At 45.5% G+C, this 27586-nt stretch overlaps 1 protein-coding gene across 1 annotated transcript in view; it reads right to left on the bottom strand.

Annotated features, from left to right (window-relative positions):
* NR3C1 (nuclear receptor subfamily 3 group C member 1) overlaps positions 1-15000 on the bottom strand; it is a 64875-nt gene extending 49875 nt beyond the window's left edge. The window contains exons 1-2 of the mRNA XM_017822901.1: positions 14902-15000; positions 11745-12933 (exon numbers count right to left, since the gene is read on the bottom strand). Coding sequence (XP_017678390.1) covers positions 11745-12919 — 1175 coding nt within the window. The 5' untranslated portion in view covers positions 12920-12933; positions 14902-15000. The remainder of the gene's footprint in view (positions 1-11744; positions 12934-14901) is intronic.
* Between the last annotated feature and the right edge of the window lie 12586 nt (positions 15001-27586).

The raw sequence follows: 27586 nt of genomic DNA, 5'->3' as shown, positions 1-27586 counted from the left end.
TGCTCCCTTCAGTAGGAACTGAAAAAGGAAAGTTCTGCTACCCAAAATACAGAACTCCAAGCACGCAGGATTTTACAACACTTACATTTTATAGGAGGGAGTTTGAGCATTAAATTTCATTTCTATTAAATCGTGCACACAACTTGCAAATCACCTGGTACCGCATTAGAACAGATTTGTCTTCTCCAGCTATGGAGACTAATTCAGCACAGAACTCGTTAGATGGGTTTTGTTAAAAAACGTGTCCAAGGAGCTTCCTTGGCAGTTCAGAAAATGGCAGATGTGCAGGGCTTAGCAGAAACACGTGGTCAGGAAGGGCAGAATTCATAAAGCGACACGAAAATGAAACCAAGGGACCTCAAACGACAGCAGGACTCAGATCCTACACCAGATAACCTCCCACACAGTCAGGGTGGCCAAACGACCTCTCAGAAACCTGGGCTAGGCTGGGACAAAGTAGGTCAGCAAAAAGGCTTTTGGTGAAATACGGATTAAAGTAACAGCTCTATTCCAGCACCGAGGGAGAATGAGGGAGAACGTATTTGTGATCCAGGATCATGTCCATGCTTTGTGCTGCTTCAAATAACAGAGAGCATAAATTTAATGTTCAGTTTTCCTTTAAATCTGAAGCTTATCAGTATCGTTTTGTCAAAACAAATAACCCAAAAAGAATTACAAGTCTCCCCTTTCCCCCAAAAGGGATTACATCATTTATAAATCAAAAGGCGAAGATATAAAATCATTCTCTACAAACTGATTTTAATCTATGTTTGAAAATCCCAGTAAGGTAGTGAAAACAACTTGCTTAATTTATTTTCATGTAAGTATTAACTTACAACCTTTCACTTTTTATTTTTTTTATTTTATTCCCTTGTCAACCACTCTTTTCACATACAGCACATATTACTCTCTTTAATATAGTAATTTAGCATATTAGTAAGATCTAATCCTACTGAGCTGAATGAAAATACAGTAAATTAGTAATTTCTTTTACAGAAATTGAAGTATTAAGAAGAAGTAGTGTGAAACTTCAGCCTCATCACAGATGTTTTCTGCTGGAATCTAGAGATGAGATCATCTAACCAGAGCTGATCATAGAAATAAATAAATGAAAACAGCATACTAAAAATAATTTGTATCTCTTTTGGAGTTTCCTTATCAAGATCTTAAAACATTTTAACGTTTGAATTTTAAAGTTGAAATTTGGTAACAGTTTCTTGCATTCATGAAACAACTGTTTCACAGAGATGAATCTGTTTCTGACGGTACTTAAAGCAAAACCACCTAATTTCTTTAGGCCATTTTAAACCATCCCCCCACTGCCAGATATAACTCAGGATAGTCTTTAACTACATCTCTTACCACCAAAATTTCTTTATCTTCTGGTTTTGAGCAGAAACTCCTCCCCTCATCCACCTCCTCCCACCCAGTCATTTCCCAGCCTCTGCCCAAGGCAGATGTGTCCATCACCTCCAGCAGGGCTGCCGCCCCTCTGCCCCATAAAAGGGCTGTACAACCACACAGGGCCCTAAATCTGCAGCAACACAGCTCTGACAGCACTGTCTGCTCTTCCCACTTTTAGTTTCCTTTTGAACACATGAGGTACAGCCCCATCTCTTACATATAACCTCTTGTCCTCCATTCTTGAGTCTCACTTGGGTTACAGAGGGGCGACACATCTGCCCAGAAACCGCCGAGTCGGCAGCTTGGCCAGACTTGGTTTGATGGGCTCCAACACGAACATCTTGCTGTGAGCGATGGCCCCACCACCTACACACACAGATCTCACCCCAACACACCAGAAGTGTCAGTCTCCCCCTGTTTACCCCATAGGGCCATGGCCATTTCAGTTTCTGTTTGGTGCAAGCTCTGTCTCACCACTTGTTGACACAAAAAAGGTCAGTCAGGAGGAATTTCTTCACTGAAAGGGTTGTCAGGCACTGGAAGGGGCTGTCTAGGGAGGTGGTGGAGTTCCCATCCCTTGGAGGTGTTCAAGGAACGACTGGACGTGGCACTCTAGTCTGGTTGACGAGGTAGTGATTGGTCACAGGTTGGACTCAATGATCTTGGAGGTCTTTTCCAACCTCAATGACTCTTTGAGTCTTTTTGGAAGAGGCTTTTATCACAAAGACAGCACAGGCCAAGTTTGGGGGGCCCCAAAAGCCCCTCTAATGCCCTCACTGGGGTCAATGCCAATGCTTACCAACATCCTTCTCTAGGCACCAGCTTACATGCTCTGTGTTGGCACTGTCTGGTTTCCACCTTTCCTGAAAACTCAGCTCCCTGCCCAACAGAGAGGGCTCCACAGCCCCCTCCCACCTCTCTCTTTTCCCACAGCCAACTCACCTGCTGGTTTAACCCTTGTTCTAAGTAAAGTTTTTCCCACTGATTAAAGACCAATTTACAAGGAATTCTAGCACCCAGAAGGAATCTGATTTAGTCATTCATACATATTGTTATTATTTCAATAAACATTTTATTATCTTACTAAAATTAAACTGTGAAGTGAAATTCCATATTCCTTCATACATATCCAGCATCCAAAACCTATTCTGGATACCAAGTTTGCAATCTCCAATTTTTAAAGCCTTTTAAATGCCTGTCATCAGATAAGACTTTTTCTTATATTGGCTTATATTCTAACCTGCTCCACGTTTTAAGAGAACCACAATGCAGAGTTCTTTATTAAAAAAAAAGTCTAATTATACCTACAAGTACACCACTTTCATAGGGAACAATGCATTTAATTTGGGAGAAATTCACACATAACACAATATTAACAGAAATTCAACAGGTAAAACAAACCAGCAGAGATCCCAGAAGCAAAGGTAACCCACAGAAAACATTTAACAGAGAAAACAACATCCAGGTAATATGAAACTGCAATCAATATGCAGACTGAAATCAGACATGAAACTATCAAGTCTGCAGGTCCTTTTTTTTGTTTGTTTTTGAAGTTAACATGCCTGGACTGTGTTCTTGCACAGCAAATCCCCACATGTGCATGCAGCATATGCACGTTTTCAGCACTGATTTATTCAAAGCCTTTGCTGATGGCTTTAGGAAGTTAATTGCTTCAGAAAGGTAAGAGTAAACTCAGAAAAAAAATCTAAAATAAGCAAAAGCTAAAAATATGCAGCTACACAGTAATGGACAGAGTGCCTGTGATAGGTCTGCTGTTTAAAAGATATTGTGTAAATGTAATGCATTTGCACTATCTTACCAAATGAAAAGCTACAGAAATCATAAATAAAATGAAGTGTTTAACACATTACAGCTGTATCCACACATCTTGTTTTTAAGTGATGGGACAGATCCCACAACCCCTTCCTGACACCGCATCCACTGAAATGTCAAATTCCTCCACAGCCAAACCATGTGCTCTCCTCTCTTAAAGGTGTCAGTGGATGAATTACAAGGAGTCTGGCACAGCAGCAGCTCCAGCACAGCCTTCTCGAGTCCAATGGCACCCTCTGTTCCCACTCCCCACCCCAAACACCCCAGAGAGGCTCCTGTTCTCCTGATGATGCTCCATCATGAGGCCATCGGCACTCACACCATCGGACGTGCTGGCAGTGCGGTCCTGGCACAGCTCCCGGTCGGCACGGAGTCGTACCAGACCCTATTACCACATCCCTACACACAATCACACCAGGTAAGCAGGTTCTCCAGGCCGTGACAGCAAAAATAAACCACATGAGCTGCTCTTTTCTGTCACTGATTCCAGGCTTGGCTCAGGGCAGAGCAGCCCGCAGCAGAGTGGACCTGCTGGAGCTTGGCAACAGAAATCACACAGGACCCCAAAACTTCACACTGGTGCTCTCAAAGCAGGTGGTGATGGCAGGGGAAGCCATGGAGATACCACGCAGAGCTTGGAGAGCTCCTGAAGGGCTGAAGTCCAAAACAAGGCCAGGCGCGCACACGCCCTAAGCAGCTGTGTCCTTCCCAGATGGGAAAGAGGAGAGCCACCAAAGTCTTCTCTCGTCATATCCAACTCACACAGCTGGAAAGGAGCCCGTGTAATGGCTGGAGGATCCTCATCCAAGACCAAAACCTCATTTTCTAAAAATTTCACAGAATTTCTAACCACAGACATCCCATTTTCACACTCCTTTTGCCAGTGAGATGCAGGCAAGCTACTGCCCACTTGTGAACAAAGAGGTCATCCCTGTTCCAACCCCTCTTCTCCATGAGTACAGCCAGGAGAAGCAGGTATTCAAATATTCAGAGACAGCAATACACACATTAAACTCCCCAAATCACCCTCGCCCCCAAGTTTCTAATAAGAAAAGACCAAAGTGCCTGATGCAGCCAGACCACAACAGATCTTTTGGATAAGGACAACAACAAGACCTTTCCCAGTTTTCCTTTGATCCTGAGATCAAAGTATCAGATCTCAGATCCTCCAAAAAAACCCAAACCAAACAAAAAAGAAAACCAAGCCACTCTTATTATTTGCTTACTTGAATGAACTACGTACCTCATTGATACTTCATTATTTGCTCTTCCCTGACACCACGGCGCATTTCTGAGTTTCCCAGGCAGTATTTTGAGACAAACTACACATTTGTGCCCTCATTTCTCTTTTAAACTCATATCCTGAGCAGTACTTTCTAACTTTAAACTTAGCTACACAAATAAAAGCAACCAGAAATAAGAAGTATCTGAATGAAGCAACACAAGAGTAAATGGTGCCCCGCTGCTCCCAAGTTTCACATTAAATCTTCTGTGACTGTGGTACAGAAATTTGATGATCTCCAGCTGTTTTCTGACACACAGTAACTGTACAAACATATTACAAATAGTATGAAGAATGTATTACTGTATAATCCAATATGAAACTCAGTTTCTTTACTAAATTACAGTAGCAGTGAACTGAATTCAAGAAAGATGTGATCATTATTTTAGAAATCATTCCCCAGCAGTTTTGCCTTTGCAATCTCAAAAAAAAAAAAAAAAAAAAAGAAAGATATTTGATGAAAAAGTGGAAGTTTTGTATGATATTGCATCTCCACAACAAAATATCAGCAGTTTGTTGGATATCAATTTTCAAAGTGCCTCAGGATTGTCATTTTCTAGGACGATTTAGTATGGACCGAGAGCTCCGTAGGTACAGCTGGAATATGGATGTTTCATGGCGACCAACTGACACAAGAGCATATTAAGAGGGCAGTTGGTTGGTACAGAAATGTTCTCCACACAAGATGTCGATATGACTTCTGAAGAGCACAATTTCCTCCAGAAATCCACACAATTGTGGTGATTATTGATTTAAGGCACTGGTATTATAAAACTCTACGTGATATCCTGGGTAAGTAACATCGTGTCCTGGAATCCAAACTCGTGTCTCACACATGAGCAACAAGCAAACCTGACATCATCTCCATTCCAAAACCCAACTCCAGGTGCTTGCCAGCATTACCTCTCCCGAAGGAAGAGCTTGGGAAGCTGCAGCTGCATGTCCCTGCTCCTGCCAAACGCACCTCTGGCACACGTGAGGCAGCCGGGTGATACACCTGGCAAGACAGGCCACAGGCAGCAGAAGGAAAATCTTTTGTCATGGTATATATAATTCTATTTCAAGCAGTACAGGGCACGGCTTGAGCAGAAGGAGACACTGCTTCAGCCAGGGATGGAATTCCAGCAGAAAACGTCACGGCAGAGGTAAGTGTGAGCTGAGTCAGGTCAGAATGCAGGAGGGACGGGCAGAACATCACACCTTTGGAGTGAAGGTGAGGTAAGAAGGTAAGTCTCTAGGAGAGACACAGTAATTGTGCTAAATTGTCTTCCCAACTCAACATGACACTTCTGGAGGCACAATTACTCGCCCCTCCAGTAACTACTAAGGTGCCGGGCTGGTTACACACAGGACAACCCACACGTCCGCGTTCTCCTGGCCAAAGGCGCCAAGAGCTGCACATCCAGAGTCTCCCAGTTCCCTTTTAATTAAGTCTGTGATACCCAAACTCCTCCAACACATGGATGGAGCATACTTTGTGCAGATCACCCTCTGCTGACATCCTTTTGCAGGTGGACCAGCAATGCAACAGTCACAATTTGTCTCACCCTCACAACTGGGCAAAGAAACTGTAGACTTTGCGTTTCGTTTTTTCCCACAGATACCCAAATGAGCTGCTCCAGAGTCGGTGCCAAGACAATGAGCTGAAATTACTTTTTTTGCATGTGTCATCTATTCCAGCTGTACTGGTTCACTCCTGTCCCAGGGGGATGAGGCCATCCACTGACAGCATCTGACCAGTATTTCCAGAACCCAGCACTGAGAACAGGATTAACTCCTGGTCTGCGAGTGCCTTGGCTATTTAAGCAAAGGCTGTATTATAAATGGGTATCAATGGATATCACACTACAGTGAATCAGCTAGAAAACCACTGGGATGAGAACAATAATCTGTACATGCCACAGTGCCACACACTAATACTTCAGTAAATAAGATTAAAGTTTGTGTATACTGGAGGCTCTGGGAGACAAAGGCTGGAAAACTAAAGACAGCTTAACCCAAGCTCCCTGAGCCTGGTGCACAGCATTCAGCACACTGAAATATTCTTCCCAGCTGCACACACGTTCATTCTGTGCTTCTATGAACAGTTCCAAGTTGATCACTTTCGGAAGGCATTTCCAAGTTCATTTTTGTACGACAGAGGTGACACACTTGCAGTTATTTTAACAGCATAAACCCAAGACAATTGTAACTACGGCTCTACAAAGCTCTCCCATTGCTCGTAACTTGGATTGAAAACAGGATTTATTGGAATGTTGTTTACCTCAAGACTAACGCCTTTAGGACTGTCTGAAGAACACATATGTTATGCTAGACCAGCATATTAGGGTGGGACAGCAGCCCAGGCAGCATTCACCTACCCCAAAAATGAATAGAGTTGTGTCTCCAATACTTCACAAGCAAGAGTTTGGGGAGGAGAAGAGTTAGTACCCCGCTGAGCAGCAGCTATAAAAGGGGATCCAGGAAGACAGAAGCACTTGGGAACCTTTTACATCATAAAAATAATTCCACTTTGCAGTTACTTATACATGTAGAAGAGGCACAGCTTGTTCATTTCCAAAATGAGCAACAACAATCAAAGAAGGAAAATTTGCTTCCCAAGGACAAATTGCTCTCACAGTGTAAAAATCATACAGGTAAATATACCAATAAAGTCATCATGGTAAATATATAATGTAGGAGTTGTGTAACACCTGTATTTCACATTTCTGAGAAGATTCGTGAGTACTGCTCGTTCAACTACAGCTCTGCCTTCACTGGCAGCAGGAGAGTACAAGAGGTTCAACCATGAAGACAGATTAAAAAACCTGAATGGACAACAACAAAAATCAGCTTATTTTATAAGCTAGAACTCAGTTTCAAATAGAGGTCATTATAAAGGGAAATAAATTAGCACCATTTAATAGTTTGGGTTCGACTACTCAGCAATCAGCTCAATGAGAGGATCAGCCAAAATTGGGAAAAGCGGGTCACATCTTACATGACCTCTCATTTACCTGGCTACCTTCTCACAGCACCTTAGAACACATTCTGCAGGACATTCCTGATTCACCCCTTTCTGCCAAAACAACTGGACTTTTTGCCATGCATTTCCAGACTCAAACCCCAAGTACAGTATTACATTAAGCTGACAAATCACAACACAGACTGCTGGAACCCCGAGCACTCCAAATAACATGTCTGGGTTTCACATCAAAATAGAATTATTAAAAAAGACCCGATTCCGGATGTCCCATACATTATATACTGCTGAGTCAGGCAGCACTTAAAGCACTGCATCCAGCCCTGCCAAGCCACCAGCCTTGGCCACCAGCCGAGTGAAACAAAGCGGGAAGACAAACGGACAACTGACCTTTACCACTGCTGGCAAACAATCCCTTTTTTCCCCTTCCTTCTGGTACAACACCTGAGTCCAAGAAGAACCCCAGTTCAGGAGTGAGGACAGAAAGGTAACTTCTGGAAGCAAGGCTTTGGACCGTGACCCACCAGCAAAACTTCTCACCCTTCCAGACTCTCCTCCTCTTTAACGGCTTCTCTCAGCTCTTGCCCTTTCTTAAACTTCCTTAATGATCCTTATCCCCCACAAGCTTAAGTACTAGGAATGATTTCAACTGTAATAAGAGAAGCCGTAACACTGCCAGTGGGGCCCAGTTTCTGTGAATTCTGGCTGTAGACTCAGAGCAAGAACACAGAGCAAACTCTGCATTGCTGGGCCGGTTCCCCGTGTCCTTCACTCTCTCCGCAACAAGCCACATCTCCAGGAAACCAGAGGAATAGGAGCTGAGCAATGGATTTAATGTATATACCACGCAAGAGCCCTATGAGTGTGTGTTGCTAAAATAATTTCCTTAAAACTGAAGAATTTTACCTGCAATAAATCACAAATAACATCCCATTGGAGACAGACCCCAGCAAGCCCTCCAGTTCTTCAGTGAAGCATTTACCAAATGCTTTCAGTGTGATTTACTCCTCTCCCAGCTGCTGTCTCACGGCCATTAAAGAAAATCTAAGGCAAACTCCCTCCATTAGCCTACTTTTTTCCTCCCTTCTGTTCTATCCACCTTTTCTGTTCTCAACGCTTGGAGACCCCAAAGTGAGCCCAGACGAAGCCCTCCCGCCAGCCAGAGCCTCCCTGCTGCTCAAGATCTGGGGTTTGAGGAGCTGCACCTCAGTGTTTTACCGTCAGAATCTGCAAATCACCACAAGCACTGGCTGACAATTCCACAGACAGCAATTTATTGATCATTGCCAATTCATTCCCGTTAATCAAATTCCTGAAGTTTGCATTCTGCTTGTTAACTTTAGAATCCCTCCTGCTGCTCTCTAAAATTGATTAGTTTTCTCAGGCCTGATTATCGCTTGTCTCATTAAAGCCAGCATGCTGTGCTATCCTTAGAAGCAAAACCACTCAAAAATGGCATGACATCAATTCCAGCTTGTGTGGATATAAAGAGACATTCCAGGCTTCCCATTAAATAGGCAGATTAAATACAACCTGAACACCAGGACTGAACCGCAGCTTTTCTTCCCATATGCTCAGTCTATAATTATTATGTTATTAATAGCCAAATAATTCTCCCAACACCAAGAAATATTTCCTATTGGAATCTAAGCATCTCAAAATCCTGGCCTCCACCTCTCACAATTAGTACCTAAAAAAAACAGACCACGGGAACCTGGCAAGAGAGTCCTTCCTTTGTTTCTAAAACAAATGCCAATTTTGTTAAGTCTTCTGCAAGAAAAACAAGCAAACCCACAAAACATCACCTTAAACTAACCCAGTTTAGACCAAATACTTCTGACAAGATTCAGGAAGAAAGAGAAATCCTGCATCAAACCCAGGGTTTATTAGTATCCCAAACATTGTGAAAAGAAAATGGAATTGCCTGAATGTTATGGAATAAAAATAATAAAGCAAACCCAAACAATGATGTTTTTAGAACTGGATGTCACAGTTTTAGCGTATAAAAATCCTCGAGAAGGAAGAACAGCTTCCATAAAGCTGAGAATAATGAATTTTTATGCAAAACTCAACTAGAAGCCACCTCAAAATTCTTTACACATTCCATAAGGAAAAAAAAAATCCATTATCTTACAGCAAAAAGGAAGCAATAAAATATAAGACGACCTTGCAGGAAGCAAGAACGTCAACACTTGAGGCCCAGCGTGGATAACACCCGGCAGTGGTGGAGGCAGCTGGTGCCGGTGCTGCCGGGACATTCCCAGGACGTTCCCCGGGCTGTCCCGGGAGCTCCAGGCTCTGCCGGCCATCCCCACACTCCTGCCCATCGCCGCCTGCCCCCGCCAACACAAACACCCTCCCAAAATTGCTCCACAGAGCACTGATAACATCTCCCGCTGCTGGCCCTTTCCCTGCAGGATCAGCCCACGTTAGCAGCCTGAGTGGGATCTTCATCCCTCCAGGATCAGACATACAGGACAGAATACTGGTGTTTAAAATTCCCCAAAGCCGGACAAACATCTCCGTGTGTGCTGGGCTCTGCCCACACAGCTCTGCAAAACACAACCAATGTAGCAACTCCCAGAATTACTCCCAAAACTGACATTTCCATTATCTCCAGGGAATCTGCTTAGTTAAACAGTCCCTGAAATCCTCCTCCCCAATGCAGAAATACTTCTTACTTTGATACAGAGTTTATGATTGTCATTAAAGATACAGCAAGAGCAGGGGAAAAAAATCCACCAAAAAATCCCCATGAAACAAACTAAACACAAATTGCACTGATTATACAGAAGGTGAGCAGAAAGGATTTCTAATCTCTCAAAATAAATAATAAGGCATGTTCAATATTCATATATCAAGGTGGAATCTATCCACTAATTTTGATTTTCTTTTCTGGATCCCTTACATTATAAATTGCTTTAAATACTTCAAAGAAAAAAAAGCACATACTGATAACAAAAATGAAAATCTATGAAAGAAATTGAGAATGAAAGCAAGCTCGAAGTTGCCCTCCTGAAACAAAGGGGAAATCCTCACCCACCTCATTCCAACCATGGGAAAAGGGAGCAAATATCATGCAGGGAGAGCCCTGGGACTGGCAGGGAACACCCTGGGGATCAATTGCCAGCAGGGCAATAAAACCCAGAAAGTTAAACCAGATACTTCATTAAAAGCCTACAAATAGTGGGTTTATGTATAGGGACTTGTAGAGCCATTTTCTAACAGACTCCAAAGCAAAATCCTCTGCCTTCATGGAGGCCAAACACTGCTCTTTCAAGTAGTTGCTCAAACACAGGACAGCTGAGGAAAACATACAAGTGGGTATTCATACTGAAAACTTAAAACTAGGAGTTCACACGGAAATCCTAAGGAAAACTTGCAACTGGGTACCCCTACTGAAAACATACAACTGGCTGTTCCCACTGGAATCAGAACAGAGACGGGCACAGCTGCCCACTGAGCTGCCACGGCCACGTTCACTCCTCAAGGAGTGTCCGACTGGCATATCTGCACCTCTGGATCATTTGCAGAAAACACAACTACCAAGGCACTTGCCACAGGTACTACTAATCAGGTCCCCTAATCCAACCTGCTCCCAAATCCCTCTCCCAGCAGCCCTTCTACCATTCTACTCAAGAGTTTAAATCTGACTGCAAATACTCTTATCTCTTGAAATGCAGTTATTGAACAAGCTGCTGAGTATTTCCCACTCGGAATCTTCTTGTCCATGTAAGGTAAATGTGATACTGAGCACAACGAAAACTCGAGTTCAGCTTAAATGTAATTCTAGAAATTTACCCGGCAACCAAGTTATTTTTGTGCATAACATTTAAGTAACACTAGGAAGGAAAAAAAGCCCACAGTGATTGATCCTCTAACCCTTGGGAACGAAGCAGCTTTTGTACACACTTAAATACTTCCTTCCATACTGTCTGCATATGGATCCTGCTACCACGTACTCAATTTTCCCTTTAGGCAGTATCCTGGAAGTTTTATTTTTATTTATTTACTTTTTAAAGCATGCCAGCTCCCCTTCTCTCTTTATCCCTTTAATACCATGAGTTGAGTAGTTGGTTAAAGCTACTGTTGTACTGTGGCAACAAATAAATACTCCCCAGAGAAGTCTGATCAGCCACACGTACCAAATAGAAAAGGAAAAACAGGAAAAAAAGGAAAAAACCCAAACAACAAACCAGCATGCACAGAGCTGTGCTAAACACACTTGTAGCATTTTAATAAATAGCAACAAAAACTAATTACCTTGAATAGCCATTAGAGAAAGCAGGTCTGCCAGAAAGGTTGAGCGTTCCCAGAGGAGCCAACGCGTCGTCCCCCGATCCCTGGCACCTATTCCAATTTTCTGACCCGGCAGGAAGAGATGGAATGATATTAAAAATTGGTTTTTGATCCTGCTGCTGAGAGAGCGATGCAGTATTTAAATCATAGTGGTACATCTGTCCCCCAGAGGTGCTGACACCGTGGATGGAGATGGCCGAGACTTTCGTACCCAGCAGGTTTGACCCGGAGAAGTTGGCCTGGCAGTAAAGTGGGCCCATGTTTTCCTGCTTGATGCCAGGAGTACAGAGTTCAATGAAGTCTTCCTTTTCTGTTTTCACTTGAGGCATTGGCATTTTGGAACTGGGTAAAAGGTCACCATGGTCATTAATTTTAGGTTTAGTGTCAGATAAAATGGGAGGCTTGCAGTCTTCGCCGAGATTTCCTTCCAGGAGAAAGGCATCATCTGCAGATATGGGGGACAGCAAACCACCATCATCGAGCAACGGGTCCAGCCGCCACGGGCTCCCGTTGGTCTCCTTGCCAGGCGATACCGGCGGCAATTCTAAATCCTGGAGAATATCCAGGGTGCTTTGGTCTTCAGAGAACAACTTCAAGTTGCCACCATTTGAGCCAACCTGGCTTTGGACTGCAGTTCCCGACTCTAAAGGGACGTTGCGGCCGGCCATGCCCGGGAAATCCGGCTCGAGCGGCACCTCAGAAGACGCGGACCCCTTCGCGTCCTCGGCCAGGCTCGAGGACTTGTTCAAGCTTGCAATACTTTCCTCCAAGAGCCTGAAGTCTGTTTCTCCAGAAGAGATGCCAATTTGGCCCTGGTGCGAAAATCCAAGGTCGTTTCCCATCACTTTTGTGTCTGTTTCACCCATGTACAGTCCCATCGAGAGCGACACTGCCTTGGAAAGGTCTGGCTGAGGCACATTGTTTCCTAATCCTTTCGAAAAGTCAGGCAAAGCAGGTTGCTGACTGGAATCTGACTGAGAAGACGCAGGGAGAGGAGATGTAGACACAGGGGCTTGGACAGTAGCTCCACCCCTGAAGGGTGGATGGAAGTCCATCACGATCCCTCCTTTGGTACTGATGAGAGCATTTTTCCTTGTTTCGTCTTGATCCGACGGGTTAAGCAATTCTTTGGAATCCATTACTTTACCATTAACTATAAAAAGATCAGAAGCAGTCAAAGTTAGCACAGCAAGGACACATTAATAACAGCTTAAAAATAAAAACTCTAAATCTTTCGCCTGGCGAGCCTGGTTCAGCTGCTCTGAGAAGGAAGGTAGGGCAGACGGCGCTATGAGCTGACACGTGCCACGTCCCTCAAACACAGTGCTTGTTTTCAGGGGTTTTAAATTTTTTTTTTCTGTCTTGTCAGGAGGAAGTACACATTTTAAAGTTTTGCTAAATCTGCACACAACTCAAAATCAGCCTACAGCACATGACACCTCTCTGCACGCACTCTCCAGCTCTGTCACCCCTCCCTGCATGAAGGAAGTGTAAGGATTGTTAAAGGACCTGGTTCACAAATTTTGCAAGGTAAATTTCCCTGGTATTTAATTACACCTTGAGCATGGGAGAAGCGCATTTATCACCTTTCCCAGTCAGCTCCCTCACTGCCTGCAGGTCCCTCACTCACAGCAGTACGGAGCCTCCGGAGCCAGCCAGCCAGCACCTCCGTGGTTTATTACTCTCCAGAAGTCACACAATCCCCCCACCACAAAACAGCCTTTGCCACCTTCGCACGGGTTCATTTTAAAATGCAACACACTAATCTTGCAAAAAAACCGTGCACAATTCTTTAAATACATCTCCAGTTTACAAATAAAACCCAGTTCAAAATAAAGCGGGATTTTTCGTTAGCGTTCAACACTTTACCCTCTCACGGCTACTCTCCAACAAACACACCGAAAACAAATCTCCCGAGTTTCGTCTGTTTGTATTTACTACATTTTCTTCCAGCGGAGAGCATAAATATTTGGAGAACCACTGTAAATTCTTCGGCAAACTTCCTATACAGTTTGTGTACGGCCTCACACTCAGCGCTCAGCCCGCACCGCCCAGCCCCAGCCCGCGGAGGGGCAATGCCCCAGTTCCAGCCCGGCCACGGCTGCACCCCCCGAGCGCAGTGACCCAACTCACGAGTTTGCAGTCGTCTTAATCATAAACCCACGGCTCTGCCGCCCATTTTTCCCCAGCCCCCGACACCGCTGCTATTTCTGTGTGCTAGAGTTAAGGCTCGATCAACAAAAAGGCCCCACGTGTAAAATTTTAAGGTGACCCCGGCGAGCTTTGGTTTGGGGAGATCGTCCCGAGCGGGGGAGGCTCAACGCCAAAACCCTTCGTGGGCCTTCGGCAGCACCTCGCGGGCCCTGCCGTGTGCCGGGATGAGGGTCCCGGGTGTGTCGTGCCCCGGTTCCAGGGGCGATGGGTCTCCTGGTCGTGTCCAGGGAGCCGCTCTCCTGCCACCCGGGACACCAGCGGGAACGGGGCACCCCTAAACTGCTCGGCTGTTTAAGGTGGACGCCGCAACAGCGACTCGAAAATATGTAACTATCTACCTCCAGCTTCGCGTATTTCTTTTTCTTTCTTTTTTTTTTTTTTACATGAAGGGGAGGAAAAATATAGTTATTCCATCTGACAATTCCCCCAATGTCAAAAAAATCCCCAAGGCAGCGAACCATCCAGCGCAGGAAACGTGTCAAAAACCAGCTGCGAGAGTCTGCCCAAAGGAGGAAAACGCTGCAAACACTTAAAACCACCGGATTGCAATAAAATCGCCTTTACAAAGTACAGTTTTCAGAGAAATGTGTCGGGACCTGTTGAGCCGTCTCCTGGCACACCCACTTCTGCAAAACCAGCCCAGCCCGGGGCTCGGCTCCCGCTCCCCCTCCGCGCCCCCCGCTCCCCACGGACACACGCCGGGGCCAAGGGCCGGGGGTCCCCGCTCCCCGCCGCCGGCCCCTGCTCCCGTCCCGCCCCGGGATCCTCCCGGGGGCGGCTCGGCTCGGCTCGCCCCCGCCCCGGGCATTCCTGCGGGGGCGCCGCCGCCGCCCCCCCCTCCTCGCCTCCTCCCGGGAAGTTCCCGAGGGGGAAGCGCAGCCCCCCGCGGGACCCTCACCGCCCTTACCTCGTCCGGGGGAGGGCGCTGGGGCTCCTTCAGCCGCCCACGGCCATCGCACCCGCGGCGGGGGGCGGCAGCCGGCTGGGGGGGGAGTCAATAGCTGCCCCTGCGGGGGCCACGGCGGCGACAGCACCGCTCCCCCCGCTGCTGCTCCTGCCGCTGCTCCTCCCGCCGGCCTCAGACCCTGACCCGACCCCGCCCGCCACCGCGGCGCCCCCTCCGTTAATTAGCGCTAATTGCCTCCGCGGACCTCGCCCCCCCCCGCGCTCCCCGCCCCGTCCCTCCGCGGGCAGCGCCGCACTCGGCGGTTCTGCCCCCGCCACAAAATGGAGGACGGCGGCGGCCGCCTCCTCCTCTTCCCCTCCTCCCTCCCTCCTTCCCTCCCTCCCTCCCTCCGCCTCCCCGACGTGCAGAGGGAGTGGAGACAGCCGGCTGCTAGAGGGGCGGCCACCACCGCACGGCGGGGCTCGGCGGGGCTCGGCTGGGCTCGGCTGGGCTTGGCTCAGCCCGGCTGGGCTCGACTCGGCTCGGCTCAGCAGGGCTCGGCTCTGCCCGCCGCCGCCGCTCCTCGCTCGGCTCCGCGGGGCAGCGCCCGCCCGCCCCAGCCGAGGGGGAACGGTGCGACCTGTTGGCCGAGGAGCGAAAGTGCAGCCCGCAGCCCCGCACGCCCGGCTCCCCCCTGCCTGAGCCCCCGGGTCCGGCTGCGCCCGTGCCCCACGGAGCGGCTGCTGGAAGAGTGTGGCCAGCAGGTCAAGGGGGCGATGCTCCCCCTCTGCTCGGCCACATCGGGAGTGCTGTGTCCTGTTTTGGGCTCCTCAGCACAAGAGAGACAAGGAGCGGAAGCCACAAAGATGATGAGTGGTCTAGAGCATCTCTCTTATGAGGAGAGACTGTGGGAGCTGGACCTGGTTAGTCTGGAGAAGACAAGACAAGACTGAGAGGTGATCTAACTCATCGATCCATAAAAATAGCAGGAACAGGTGTCAGAGGATGGTGCCAGACTCTCTTTGTTGGTGCCCAGTGACAGAATGAGGAGCAATGGCCATAAACTAAAACAAAAGAAGTTCTACCTCAACATGAGGGAGAGCTTCTTTCCATGGGAGGTGGCAGAGCCCTGAACAGGTGCCCAGGGAGGGCATGGAGTCTCCCTCCCTGGAGACATTCCAAACCCATCTGGACAGGTTCCTGTGTCACCTGCTCCAGGGGAAGGGGAGTTGGACTGGATGATGTCCAGAGGTCCCTTCCAACCCCAAGTGTTCTGTGATTCTTTACTCTTTTGCTTCGCCAACTGTCCCCACCACAATGGATGGATGAGGCCTCATGGGCCACCCACTTCCCCAGGGCAGCGCCTCAGTGCCCAGCACAGTTCATAGAATCCCAGAATGGTTTGGGTTGGAACGGACTTTAAAGATCCTGTTTCAACACCCTGCTGTGGGCAGGGACACCTTCCACTACACCGGGTTCTGGTCTAGTGAACCGTGTGTTCTGAGAGTGGGGGTCTGCACTAGAGAGGGGCATGAAGCCATGGAGAAAGCACCTCAGGGCTCATGGGCAGCTCTGGAGGCAGGTGTCTGCTTGGATGGATGTTTTGGGGCAAATTCATGAAAAGAGACAAAAATCTCCCCACAAAAAAGCTGAGGGACTGAGACCCTGCAGGGCAGGGAGAGGCCCTTGTTTGTCCCCTGGCAAGCACTGGACATATGGATATTTGCATTAAGACAAATGAGTGAACACCACAAATTACGGCAGCATTTCACTAAGAGGTTAACAAATTTTGACATTTTTCAAATAAAATAAAAAAGTGAATGTGTAGTGCACTGGCATAATGTTAGATGTGGACTGCAAACACCTGAAGAACAAGTGCTGGTGCTGGGACATCCCCAGTGTCTGGGTCTGCCCACTCCAGGGACAGCCGTTTCCACTCACTCTGCCTGAGGGACATGAGCTGGGCAAGAAAAGACATGAAATTGTCAATACAGAAGCTGACCAAGAGTTAAAAATGTCAATGAAGTAAAACAGCAAAGTAAAATATCCTGCTGCCTTGGAGAAGTAAGATAGAGGGGGAGGAGGTTGTCCTGCCTGTGTAGAACAAGCATCCTCTTGGCTTTGGCCGAAGCTCTGGTGACAGGGAAAGAGCAATGACAATTGTCCACCTGTGAAGATCTGTCATTCTGATTTGGGGCCATAAATTAAGCTTAGAGATAGTGACTAGGTAATTCTGGCAGTGGGACTGTGCTGACCAGCAATGGGTACCTAAAAATGGTTATTGTGGCATTCCATAAATTACACAATATGGGTTCTGTCAGTGAAAGATGGTTTTGTCTTATCAGTTGTTTAAATGCAGACTTAGAGATTCTTCTACAAAGAAAGAAAAAGCCAAGTAAAAGAATGGATTTTACAGTACAATTATCTGCCCTTATTTTTTTTTTAAAGTTTTAAGTTTTTTTCCAGGCCACATAGACTTTTGGAAGATGCTGTTTAAAATGCAAAACACGTGCATGCAATGTTAGCTTAATATTATTTTTTTCCCCAAAAAATTATTAAAAATGGTTCTAAAAATTGTAACTCTTCCTCTGCAATCTCCTTATTCTAATACATTTTTGAAAGATGTTTTTAAAATAACCCTCGGAACTGTCTTGTGGTATATTTTGAATGATGCAATGGATTTACAGCTCTCAGGAAACACTTCTTCCCATGCAAGGGAACCAGAATAGCAGAAGTCAGAGTGTTCAGATACCGTGAAACCTCTGTCACCAGCATGGGGATGTTGCAGAGGTCCTGAGTGTTAAATAAAGGCAAGGATGTGTCTTGAAGCATGAAATACTAGTGTGCTCTTGGGAATATACCTGGAAATTTTACTCTGTTTGTGTGTGAATATTCTACTGCAGAAACTGTCTTGCATTTGGGGGCCCATCCTACCTCTGAAATTAGGTCAACTCAGATTTGAGGGTACATGTGGGAGAACATCAGCCTGCAGAGGAGAGCTGTAACTCTGCTCAGTGCCAGTGTCACATCGCTTTCTGTGGTTTGGGGGAACTGTTATAACAAAGCTGTTTGTTTCTAAGACATTTAGATGAGAACATGTGTTTATAAACACCCGCTCAGATGCTTAATTACAGCTGGGTTTGCGCAGTTATGGGTTGGACATTCCTTCTCTAATGAATAGTTCCATATCTTAAATGTCATCTTTGATCCAAAATGACTTGATTTTAGATTACTATACAGAATTTTACTCTTCTCTGTGAGGGTGGTGAGGCCCTGACTCAGGTTGCCCAGAGAAGCTGTGGCTGCCCCATTCCTGGAAGTGTTCAGGCCAGGATGGACGGGGCTTGGAGCAGCCTGACCTAGTGGAAGGTGTCCCTGCCCATGGCAGGGGGTGGAATGAGATGAGCTTTAAGGTCCCTTCCAACCCAAACCATTTGATGATTCTATGAATATATCCACCAGCGTCAGCCTGGGAATCCATACGACAGTGGGAAGCAGCAGCAGAGTCCATCCTACAGGCTCTTCATGCTGGAATACAGGGGGGGCTGGAGTGTGGTGTGTGCAGGAGTGAGCTCTGGCCAGGGCAGAATGATTCCTGTTCTCCCTCTCCTGAAGGATGTTTTTCCCTCGTTGCTAAGCACAGCAGCATTCAGTGCAAGGTCGTTGTTGGTGAAACTCATGATCTGTAGTTGTAGCTCCGGTTGTGTTCAGTCCGGCATCAGAGTTTTTCGTAGTCTGCACGGTCCTGCATCCGCATGGATTCTGTCTCTGAGATTTGTTCCCTTTTAAATGTTTTGTATTGAACTGAGTAGATGAAATGTGTCAGATATTTTCTGCTTCTCTATATAATACTGGGAAAAGAATGTTACTGATTTTCACTTCTTCATCTACAAGTGCTACTGAGCTGGGAGGAGCCAGAGCCCATGGTGTCACACACGACAGTGACCAAGGGATGCTCCACTGCCTTTGGCTCACCTGGCACTGGGTAAATCCTTGTGGCTTCACACAGTTATCCTCTGAGGCTGAACAACCCCAGCAAACCATGTTTCCTCGTTCTCCTCCAGTCAGAAGTGTTCCCTAGGGCACTCCTACACTGTAAAAATAAATGGAATGTAAAAACTGGGTAAGCTACGTGTCCTGGCTGTTTAACAATAGTAACGTGTACCCAATGCATAACAACTTAAAATGTGTTATATGGTCATGGTCACAATTAAATAAAACCCATCTTTGCTAGTTCATAAAAATGCATGAAATAAGTTAGGCTTTAAAAGACTTGTAATTTTTGTTTTTTTCCGAAGTGCTGGTCTGGCGGGAACCCAGCGCCCCAGGAGTTCTGAGGAGCCACAGGGAGGGTGGTGCCAATTGTCATACAATAGATTTCAAAAATCTATAAATGACCGCACACTTCTATGCCACAATGTAATAAACACTAAATATAGACATTAAAATATAGAAGGGCAGTAATTTACTAAATCGTTAATATATAATTATGACTCTCATAGAGGGGGTATCGGGCAATTCGTGGAAGCGAGAGCCACTTTCAGCTTTGTGTACAGCATTCCAAAGGTCAGAAAGAACATCTGAAGCACCGAAGGGAACTCCCGTGGCTGCCAGATGCCGACATAAATCTGCCTGGGGACAGCATGGACAATGTGGGGGACCCAGAGATAAGCAGATCATGTCACATCTGACTTTGAAGTGAGCGTGCAGAACATACTGCGCAGGAAGCATCCAGGTATGGAGTGACACGGGGAAAAAATTAACCCCCTCGAGACTCAAGGAAACAACTGTAAATGATCACACAGCAGTACGGTCTCAGTATGGGAAATCTCTTTGGTTACGCACTGCTGACAGCCCGGCAGGAACAGAACAGACACGTGAGTCCCTGTTGGCAAACACAGATGGGCCACTCCGGGTCTGCACTAAATCACTGCAGAGCTAGAAGCAGCCTAGGAAAAAAGGATTGAAGTTTTTCCAGATGAAGTGATGTGCTCATGGATTAGAATAGCAGCAACTTTCTCTGTGACTTTTCAGAAATCCGTGTATGAGATGGTGCTGCTCAGTGGAGTTCAGGTTCAGCTGAATGGATCTCCCTTACTATGGCAGGGCAGAGAAGTTTGCAGGCTGAGGGACTGATCTACCAGCATTTCACTCAAAGTACTGGAATGGACATAACTGATGGATTTGATCTCTGAAGCAATCAGTGAAGATAAGCTAAAGGAGCAGATGCTGAAGAATCAGAACTACATCTCAAAGACAGTGGGGAATGGAATTAATTTAGTCAAACCAAGAACATGTTAGCACCAGTGACCAAAAATCACATGAATGAAGTAAAATCTTACTAAATAAATATTTGGAGAGATATCAGTAATTGAAAGATGATTGTTCAGAACTACACAGAAAAAAAGAATTTGCACTTTTGGAATAAATACTGTATGAAGTCCACAAATAACAAATCATAGTAGGCCTTAAGCATACTTGGAAGTACTCCCAAAAATAAGGATTACATTGCCTTTTCCTATGAAATGCCAGTTCTGTAGCTGTGCCATGAACAGGTTCAGGTGGAGCACAGTTTTATAGGAAGAACTGCTCCTCCCTTTGCAATCTGCTCTCTCTTGCAAAATGGCAGTGACATGCCCAGTGTCTAATGCTCTTCCCAAACCCAAATCTTTTAAGATCTCGGTTGCCTTGTAAGGAGCTCAATTTTGTTTCCTATCAGCTTGTGAGTAATTCTGTTTAATTCTTAAATATCCATCAAAGGCTCTCGTCCAGTGCCTGAAGCCTGTCAATAGTTTTGCAGCTAAGACAGAATGGAATAATGACATTACCCAGCTGTGGTTTCCACAGGATCAGGAGAGTGCTCCCTTACGAGCAGATCATCATCATCATCCTCATGGCTCCAAACTTATGTGTCAGAGGGGACTCCTGGGTCCGAGCTCACTCTAAGTGTGCTTCTGCCATTAATTTTAGTAGGTCACAAACTGAGGCAAAGAGGGGCTGTGTTGTGCCCCATGTGCCCTCCTCAGCTTAATAATTTCTTGTATTTTTCTACTTTTTCCGTTTTTTTCTCTGTCTGTAATTCCTCTGCTAACCTTTGGCTGTTGTCATGTATTTCTACATGAATCACTATTCCAGTTGTTCCACTGTACCATCCTCCTTCATTGTTTTTTCAATATTTTACATCTATTGCTCTACTTCATCTTGAATCCCTTTGTTTCACCTTATAGAATCACAGACTGGTTTGGGCTGGAGGGACCTTAAAGACCATCTCGCTCCAACCCCCTGCCATGGGCAGGGACACCTTCCACTAGCCCAGGTTGCTCCAAGCCCTGTCCATACTGGCCTGGAACACTTCTAGGGATGGGCCTCAGGGTTTACTGAAGCCCCAGGAACAACTGTGAGCACTGAATCCTTCCATCTCAGGATCCACAGGGACAAACAGTGAGAGCCGCTTCCTTCTGCAGCTGGTTTGTGTAAAAAAGAAATCAGAACTGCAACTGGAGATTCATCAGAGGAGGTTACGGTGCTGTAGAGCTTTTCTGAGTGCTGGGGCTTAGATCTGTGACAAAGGGCTGAAACTCCAGAATGCTGTAACAGACAGTCACAGAAATGCACTGGTCAGAAATGGGGGTGTTAATTGGGTTAATTGAGGAGGAGAAGGAGCACTTTGTGACAGGCATTGGGGTGAAGTCATGTGTAAGTACACACAAACAACTTTGTTTTGAAGTTTTTCAGAAACATCTGGCAACAACATGCAAGGAAGAGGAAACTTTTGGTTTATGCATCAAGACCTCTCTGTGAAGAAAAGAAAACTTGAGCTAATTACAGGATGCCTGCAAGAAAAGAACCACCTTTGATTGCACCCTTTTTTTTCCTGCAGCACAGTGCCAGATAAAAACCAGTAGCCAGTGGCACACAGATTTTAGTGGAGTCTGGGCTAAGTTGGCATCACCAACACAGCTGCTCCGTGGGCAGGAGGGTTGTACAGACTCCTTGTGTTACAGGCACCCAACAGCAGTGTGGGAGCTCCCTGTGATCCTACAGGGTTATCTTGGCTCAGCTGTTGTTTGAGAATTAGGTAGAATTACCTGGACAGGTAAATTGTACTGTAGGATGAGGGACTGACCGCGCTCACCAGTTCTTGTGAGAGGTCTGCCAATGCCACGTGTAAAGAGCTGATCAAGTGGAAATGATTAAAAAACAGGATTCGATGTTCCTCTCTTTGCTCTGGAGTGTTTTGGTGGTCATGGTGCTGCAAGGGGGCAAATCAACACACAATTCCAAAGCAGCCGCCTGTGCCAACATGCTGGGAGAATCTGAGACGGAGGAGGTGTGTATTCCCTGGGAATCTAGGAGAATGGAGGTGTGTATTCCTGTGTAATTCCAACATGGCAGATTCATTGCAGGAGTGCACCACGCAGGAGGCTGACGCCTATTTTGTTTTAAAGCAAGTCCTACTTCCTCATGTTCATGATTTCAAATCGTGTTCTATAAATCTAGGGCTTGTCAGCAATAAACCAGAATTATATGCAACTGGGTTCACTAATGAAACGAAATTCAGGCTGTGACACTGAGCAAGTTTTCAGCTCAGACTCAGGAGTGAAATATATAAGTAAAGGTATGAGAAAAACAAAAATGTTACCACTAAAAATATGTTTTATGAAATGTCACATACCTTTTAAAACATCCGCCTTTACTGCAAGAGATATGACACCTGTTCAAATTGAAAACATAATTCCAAGCTCTGCCATGTTTAGTACCCAGATGGGTCCTAATTCAGAGTGTGAACCAAACCCAGGAGCCAAGGGGAAAAATTCTTGGACTTGAAGTAGGTGCTCTGTATGAAGAAAGGATTTTTAAATCTTTTCCTAAATATCACACACATGAAATGGGAGAATTCAAAGGCAGTTGGTAAGGAGATGGGACATGAAAATTAAAATGCTTTTTCTGGAGACAAGAAGAGAACACTGTATAAATAAATAAGGTCTACATATTTTAATTTCTTATGGAAAAAGTCCTTGTAGACAATTAATTGTCCTTATCCTTTGGGTTCCATCCTACTGACTCCCTGTGTTGTGCTGTTCTAGCATTTACATGGATATAACTTTTAAAGGACTTCAGTTTTAAACAGCCCTCTTCTGTGACTTTAGTTGGGAGATCTAATAAAAAACCAAAAGACTTACCAGGTATTTCCGTGGTAGGATTGTGCTTGGCATCAGCCTGAACTCACAGAAATCGGTGCTGACATTGCAGTGCTGGATAGAAAGACAAATAAAAAGAAAATCATATTGTCTCATGTATTTAAAGATAAGTTTAGAGACAACCTAAACATTCTGGTAACACATAGCCCTTTAGAAGAGGTGGTTATTTTGACACCTGAGAGTTTCTGCATTGCCAGGAGCATTAAAACCCAGGCTTATGGGTGGTTCTGAAACACTCCAGTGTAATGAACAGCAACTCTCTCAGAAACAGCCTCACATAGAATATTTTTAAGAGTAGGGCCTCTCCCAGTCTTTGTTCAGAAATAGCCTGAAATCAGCCACCTTCAGCTCCTCTTTTTCCCCTCCAGATGTGTGCCTGAGGCAGGGCTAGCTGGTGCCACCCTCATCTGGGCTGGCAGCGTGGGGTTCCTGACATGTCCCACATCTGGGCCTTGCTGCAGCCAGGATTTAGTTTAAGTTTTATCAAAGGATGTGGGAACAATGGCCCTGAAATGGGTCCGATGTCACTCCATGTGTCACAAAGTTCACTTGAGGCAGATGCACAGTGACAGGAGCCTCCTCTGTATTTCCAGCTCCAAGGAATCAAGCAGGAATGTGTGCTCTCCAAAGCTGTTCATTTACCTTAATGATATTTCTCAACTTTTTCTATGCCTTTTAATTCTAGAATATACTTGCTGAGAGGGGCAACCAGATGTACATACAATACACAAGACGTGGTAACACAATGCTCTTCTCTCTTCCTTCCCTCATCATTCCTAGCATTCCAGTTAATTTTTCTGACAGCCAGCAGCGAGTTTGTTTCCACAGAACTCTGTATCTCCAGTGATTCTTTCTTCGGTGGTAATATCTAATTTACAGCTTGTCATTGCACATATTCATATATTTTTCTTTGTGCATTTTGCATTTCCTTGTAGTATTATAATTTTCTGGCAGTAAATTCAGCCTGGCATCTGATCACATGCTCCCTCAATATGGTCAGGCACTTCTGCAACTCTTAACAGTTAGATTTTGGTTTTATTACTTTGAAAAACTTATTTTCAGCAACCAACTTTGTCACCTCCTGCCACGTCCTCTCCTTTTCCAAGTCATTTATGAGTATTTGGAATGGCACAGATCCCTGTGGGACTCCACTTTGCTGTGAAAGGATCTGTTTCTCCCTACCTTTTGCTTCCATATTTTAACCACTTTTTGACCCCTTAAAGGAACTTCTCACTTTCTCTGGATAGCTCAATTTGTCTTAGATGAAAGCTGCCTTGAAGGAGCAAAAAAGTAGAGGAATGAATGTGACCTTTTATTAAAATCCAGCAAAGACAGATGATGGGCCCAGTTCTGCTCTAAGTGTCAGCACAAGGAAACCACCAGATTCATGCTGACATGAACAAGAACCTGGCTTGCCCTTGCAGACAGACAACAGCAACCCTCAGTTTCTGGCTAATTAGGAGGAATCTGGTATTTTGCCCCAGCACAGACTCGCTTGCAGGATTTAAACTCCTCAGTTTGCAAACTTCTACTCAAGAGAACATAAGCAAGGTTAATTGGGTTAGAGGCACTAATGAAGCTGCAGGCTTGGACTCTCCTGAATCAATGCAAAGCTCCCTAAAAAAAAAAGGGTTCTCCTGCAAAACAAGTTTTCTCTGGTTTTTCAGGTATGGTGTGGAACTTGTTAATTTGCAGGTAAGAGCCAACCCCACCCCTGCTGTCACAGCCGAAGGGGGTTACGTGATGGCAGAAGTCCTACAGGTGTGATGATTTATAGGATTTAGCACAGATGAAGAAAACTTGAGGCACTCACTAGGAATTATTACAAATATTTCTTGCAGGTCTCCCAGGAGCTGAAACTCGCTGGGTGCTTTGAACAGTCAAATATTGAGCCTTGCTGCATCATTTGGCTCCAGGAGATGGTCTGATGCCACCCAAACTTTGACATCACTTCCCTTTGGTGTATTAATTAGCAGCCCTGCATGTCACCTGCATCCATGGGCACAGCCTCCTTGAAGCTTTCCAGGTGGTCACGGCATGCATTCAGCTCATTGGGAAAGCCAAGGAAATGTTCATAGAACCACAGTGAGTCCGTCTGCCCTGACAGGAAAACATCTGAACCACTGACACAGCCTGGGAAAGGAGACAGGGAGAGATTCATCCACTGCTCTCACTTCAGCTTCACAACTCAGAACTAGCTGTGTCGGTCACATCTCTTTGTCAGAGAATTTAAAAATGGGAGGAACACACTGGACAATTGAGGCTGAAGGCAGAGAGGCTTGACACCTTGGCTCTACCTTCCCTAAATTTGCATTGCTTCACAAGGCTAGTGCAACATTTCTAACAATTTACAATTTTGAATTTCCTTGTGGTCCACAGAAGTTACAGACTGGAGAAATATTTTTTTAATAAATAGTGTTTATAATCGTGAATCTTTTTGTGATCTACAGAAGGTAAAGAGTAGAGAAATATTTACTAATAAAACAATAAATACTAATTTTAGAATAACTTTCAGTCATCATCAGAGGGGAAGGAAAGAGCCAATTATAAACAGTAACTTTTATACAGACTTGTGTAGAAGCTACAGGAATCCTCAGAGGTTTTTATAATGCCCCAAAAGGCTCTTTTGTGCTTATACAAAAGGTCAGTATTTGACTTCTTCCATTACTGCATAACAAGGCACAAGTCTTGAAACAACTGCAGAAGGCAAATAAAAAGGCGTTACATGTGGTCTCCTTGCCAAAATGCTGCTGTGCCTGTAACCCTCAAAAGGCTGAGATAAAGAGACAAGAAAATTGACAGCAAATGCCACTGCTGCTCCGATCAGCCTGAGCAGGAGCTGAGGAGGGCTCAGGGATTTCTGCCTCCCACCACCCCTGGCTCCTCCAGGACAGCCCTTCCTAAAGTGCTAAGTGGGCTCATACATGAGTTTTTAGCAGCTTTATTAAGGTATTTCTATGAAGTGAAACTATTTTAGAGCATCTGTTCTCCTCACCCAGAACAAAAAGTGAAACTCAACAGGTTATTTTTGTCCCTCCTCCCAGCCCCTGGTGTGAGGGGCCACCACCCCACTGAGTTCCAGTGGGGCCAGGAGCTGCTCCCGACAGCAGGATCCTCTTGGGCACACTGGGCTCACCAGAAGGCATCTCCCCAAAGGAACCTGTGGCTGCTTTTACTGAGAGACCTTTCTGAATAACTGGCGGAGAAAACAGGAAACCAAAGGTCTGTGGAGCGGACGCGCGTTCCACGTGTCTGCTCCCTCCAGACATTGCTGTGCTGCTCTGGCAAGCCTGGACCCATGGAAAATAATGGGGATACTCATGAGGACATGAAGGAAACATAGTAAATTGTCTTATCTTTCTACCTGTACTGCCACTGACCAGGCAGGATGTTCCCTCAAAATTAGAATCATGGAATCCTGGAATGGTTTGGGTTGGAAGGGACTTCAAAGCTCGTTCAGTTCCATCTCCTTACCATGGGTAGGGACACCTTCCACTGGACCAGGTCGCTCCAAGCCCATCCAACCTGGCCTTGAACGCTCCTGGGGATGGGGCATCTGTTCACAGCCAGTCCTCAAGAGTTACCATTTCAGACAACATTCCCAGTAAATTATAAAGAAAAAGCCTTACTAGAGCTGAACAGGGAGGAAGAGCCAGAGCAGATGCACAGCTGATTGCCTGGGCAGGGACAGAACCGATGGGATATATTAACTGGAAAGCAATTTGCCATCAGTATCTTCCCAGTGCATTGCATATCCTTGGCATTTGGTAAACAGTTAATAATAACTGGTCAGGAGAACAGTAACACAAATCAATGTACAAATTCAATTAGGAAGAGAAAATAAAAATATTATGTGAATTACTAAGCTAACCTGATATTTTAGCCTTGAGTTTAGAATTTGTTTGCTTTAGAGGAGAAGTTCTAATCAGATTAAAAGGAGGTTTCAAAAAAATTAATAGCAGATGTGAATGAAATAGATAATGATTTTCATTCCCAATTTTGTGACCAAGGTTGTAGATGGAGAGAAGGAGTGTAATGGAAATAATGTGGTCAGGGTGCTTATGATTTTCTGATAAAGATTAACTCTTTACAGCTTCTCTCCTTTAGCACGTGCACAGTGATCAATCCTCAGCTTACCTGAACCCAGGTATAAAAATTGACAACCTCAATTTCTGACTGCTTTCCTCAAAATTTAGTCAGTATCTGAATGACGTGATTTTCTTCTGCTGAAGGCTGAAATACTTTCTCTAGAGGGATGCAGTATCAGGGTTATCCTTCACTACAGGAGGTTGCTAAATCTTCAGCCTGATCCATGAAGAGCTGTGTTATGCTTAGATCAGTAAAACTACTCACTGCCGCATAAAAGGAAAGTGAGAGAACATGAGTCAGGCCCTCAGACAGGTTAATCATTATGTTTTCCTAACATGGAGCTGCACACATTGGGCATTTGAAGTTTCCAGCTCAGAGGCTGAAGGCACACCCACAGCCCCAGGATCTGCTCTCCT

Source organism: Lepidothrix coronata, unplaced genomic scaffold (assembly GCF_001604755.1).
Source record: "Lepidothrix coronata isolate B3197 unplaced genomic scaffold, Lepidothrix_coronata-1.0 Scaffold100, whole genome shotgun sequence".
In the NCBI taxonomy this organism is placed as follows: domain Eukaryota; kingdom Metazoa; phylum Chordata; class Aves; order Passeriformes; family Pipridae; genus Lepidothrix; species Lepidothrix coronata.
The sequence above is the reverse complement of the archived record's forward strand: the minus strand, read 5'-3'. Positions and strand labels throughout refer to the sequence as shown.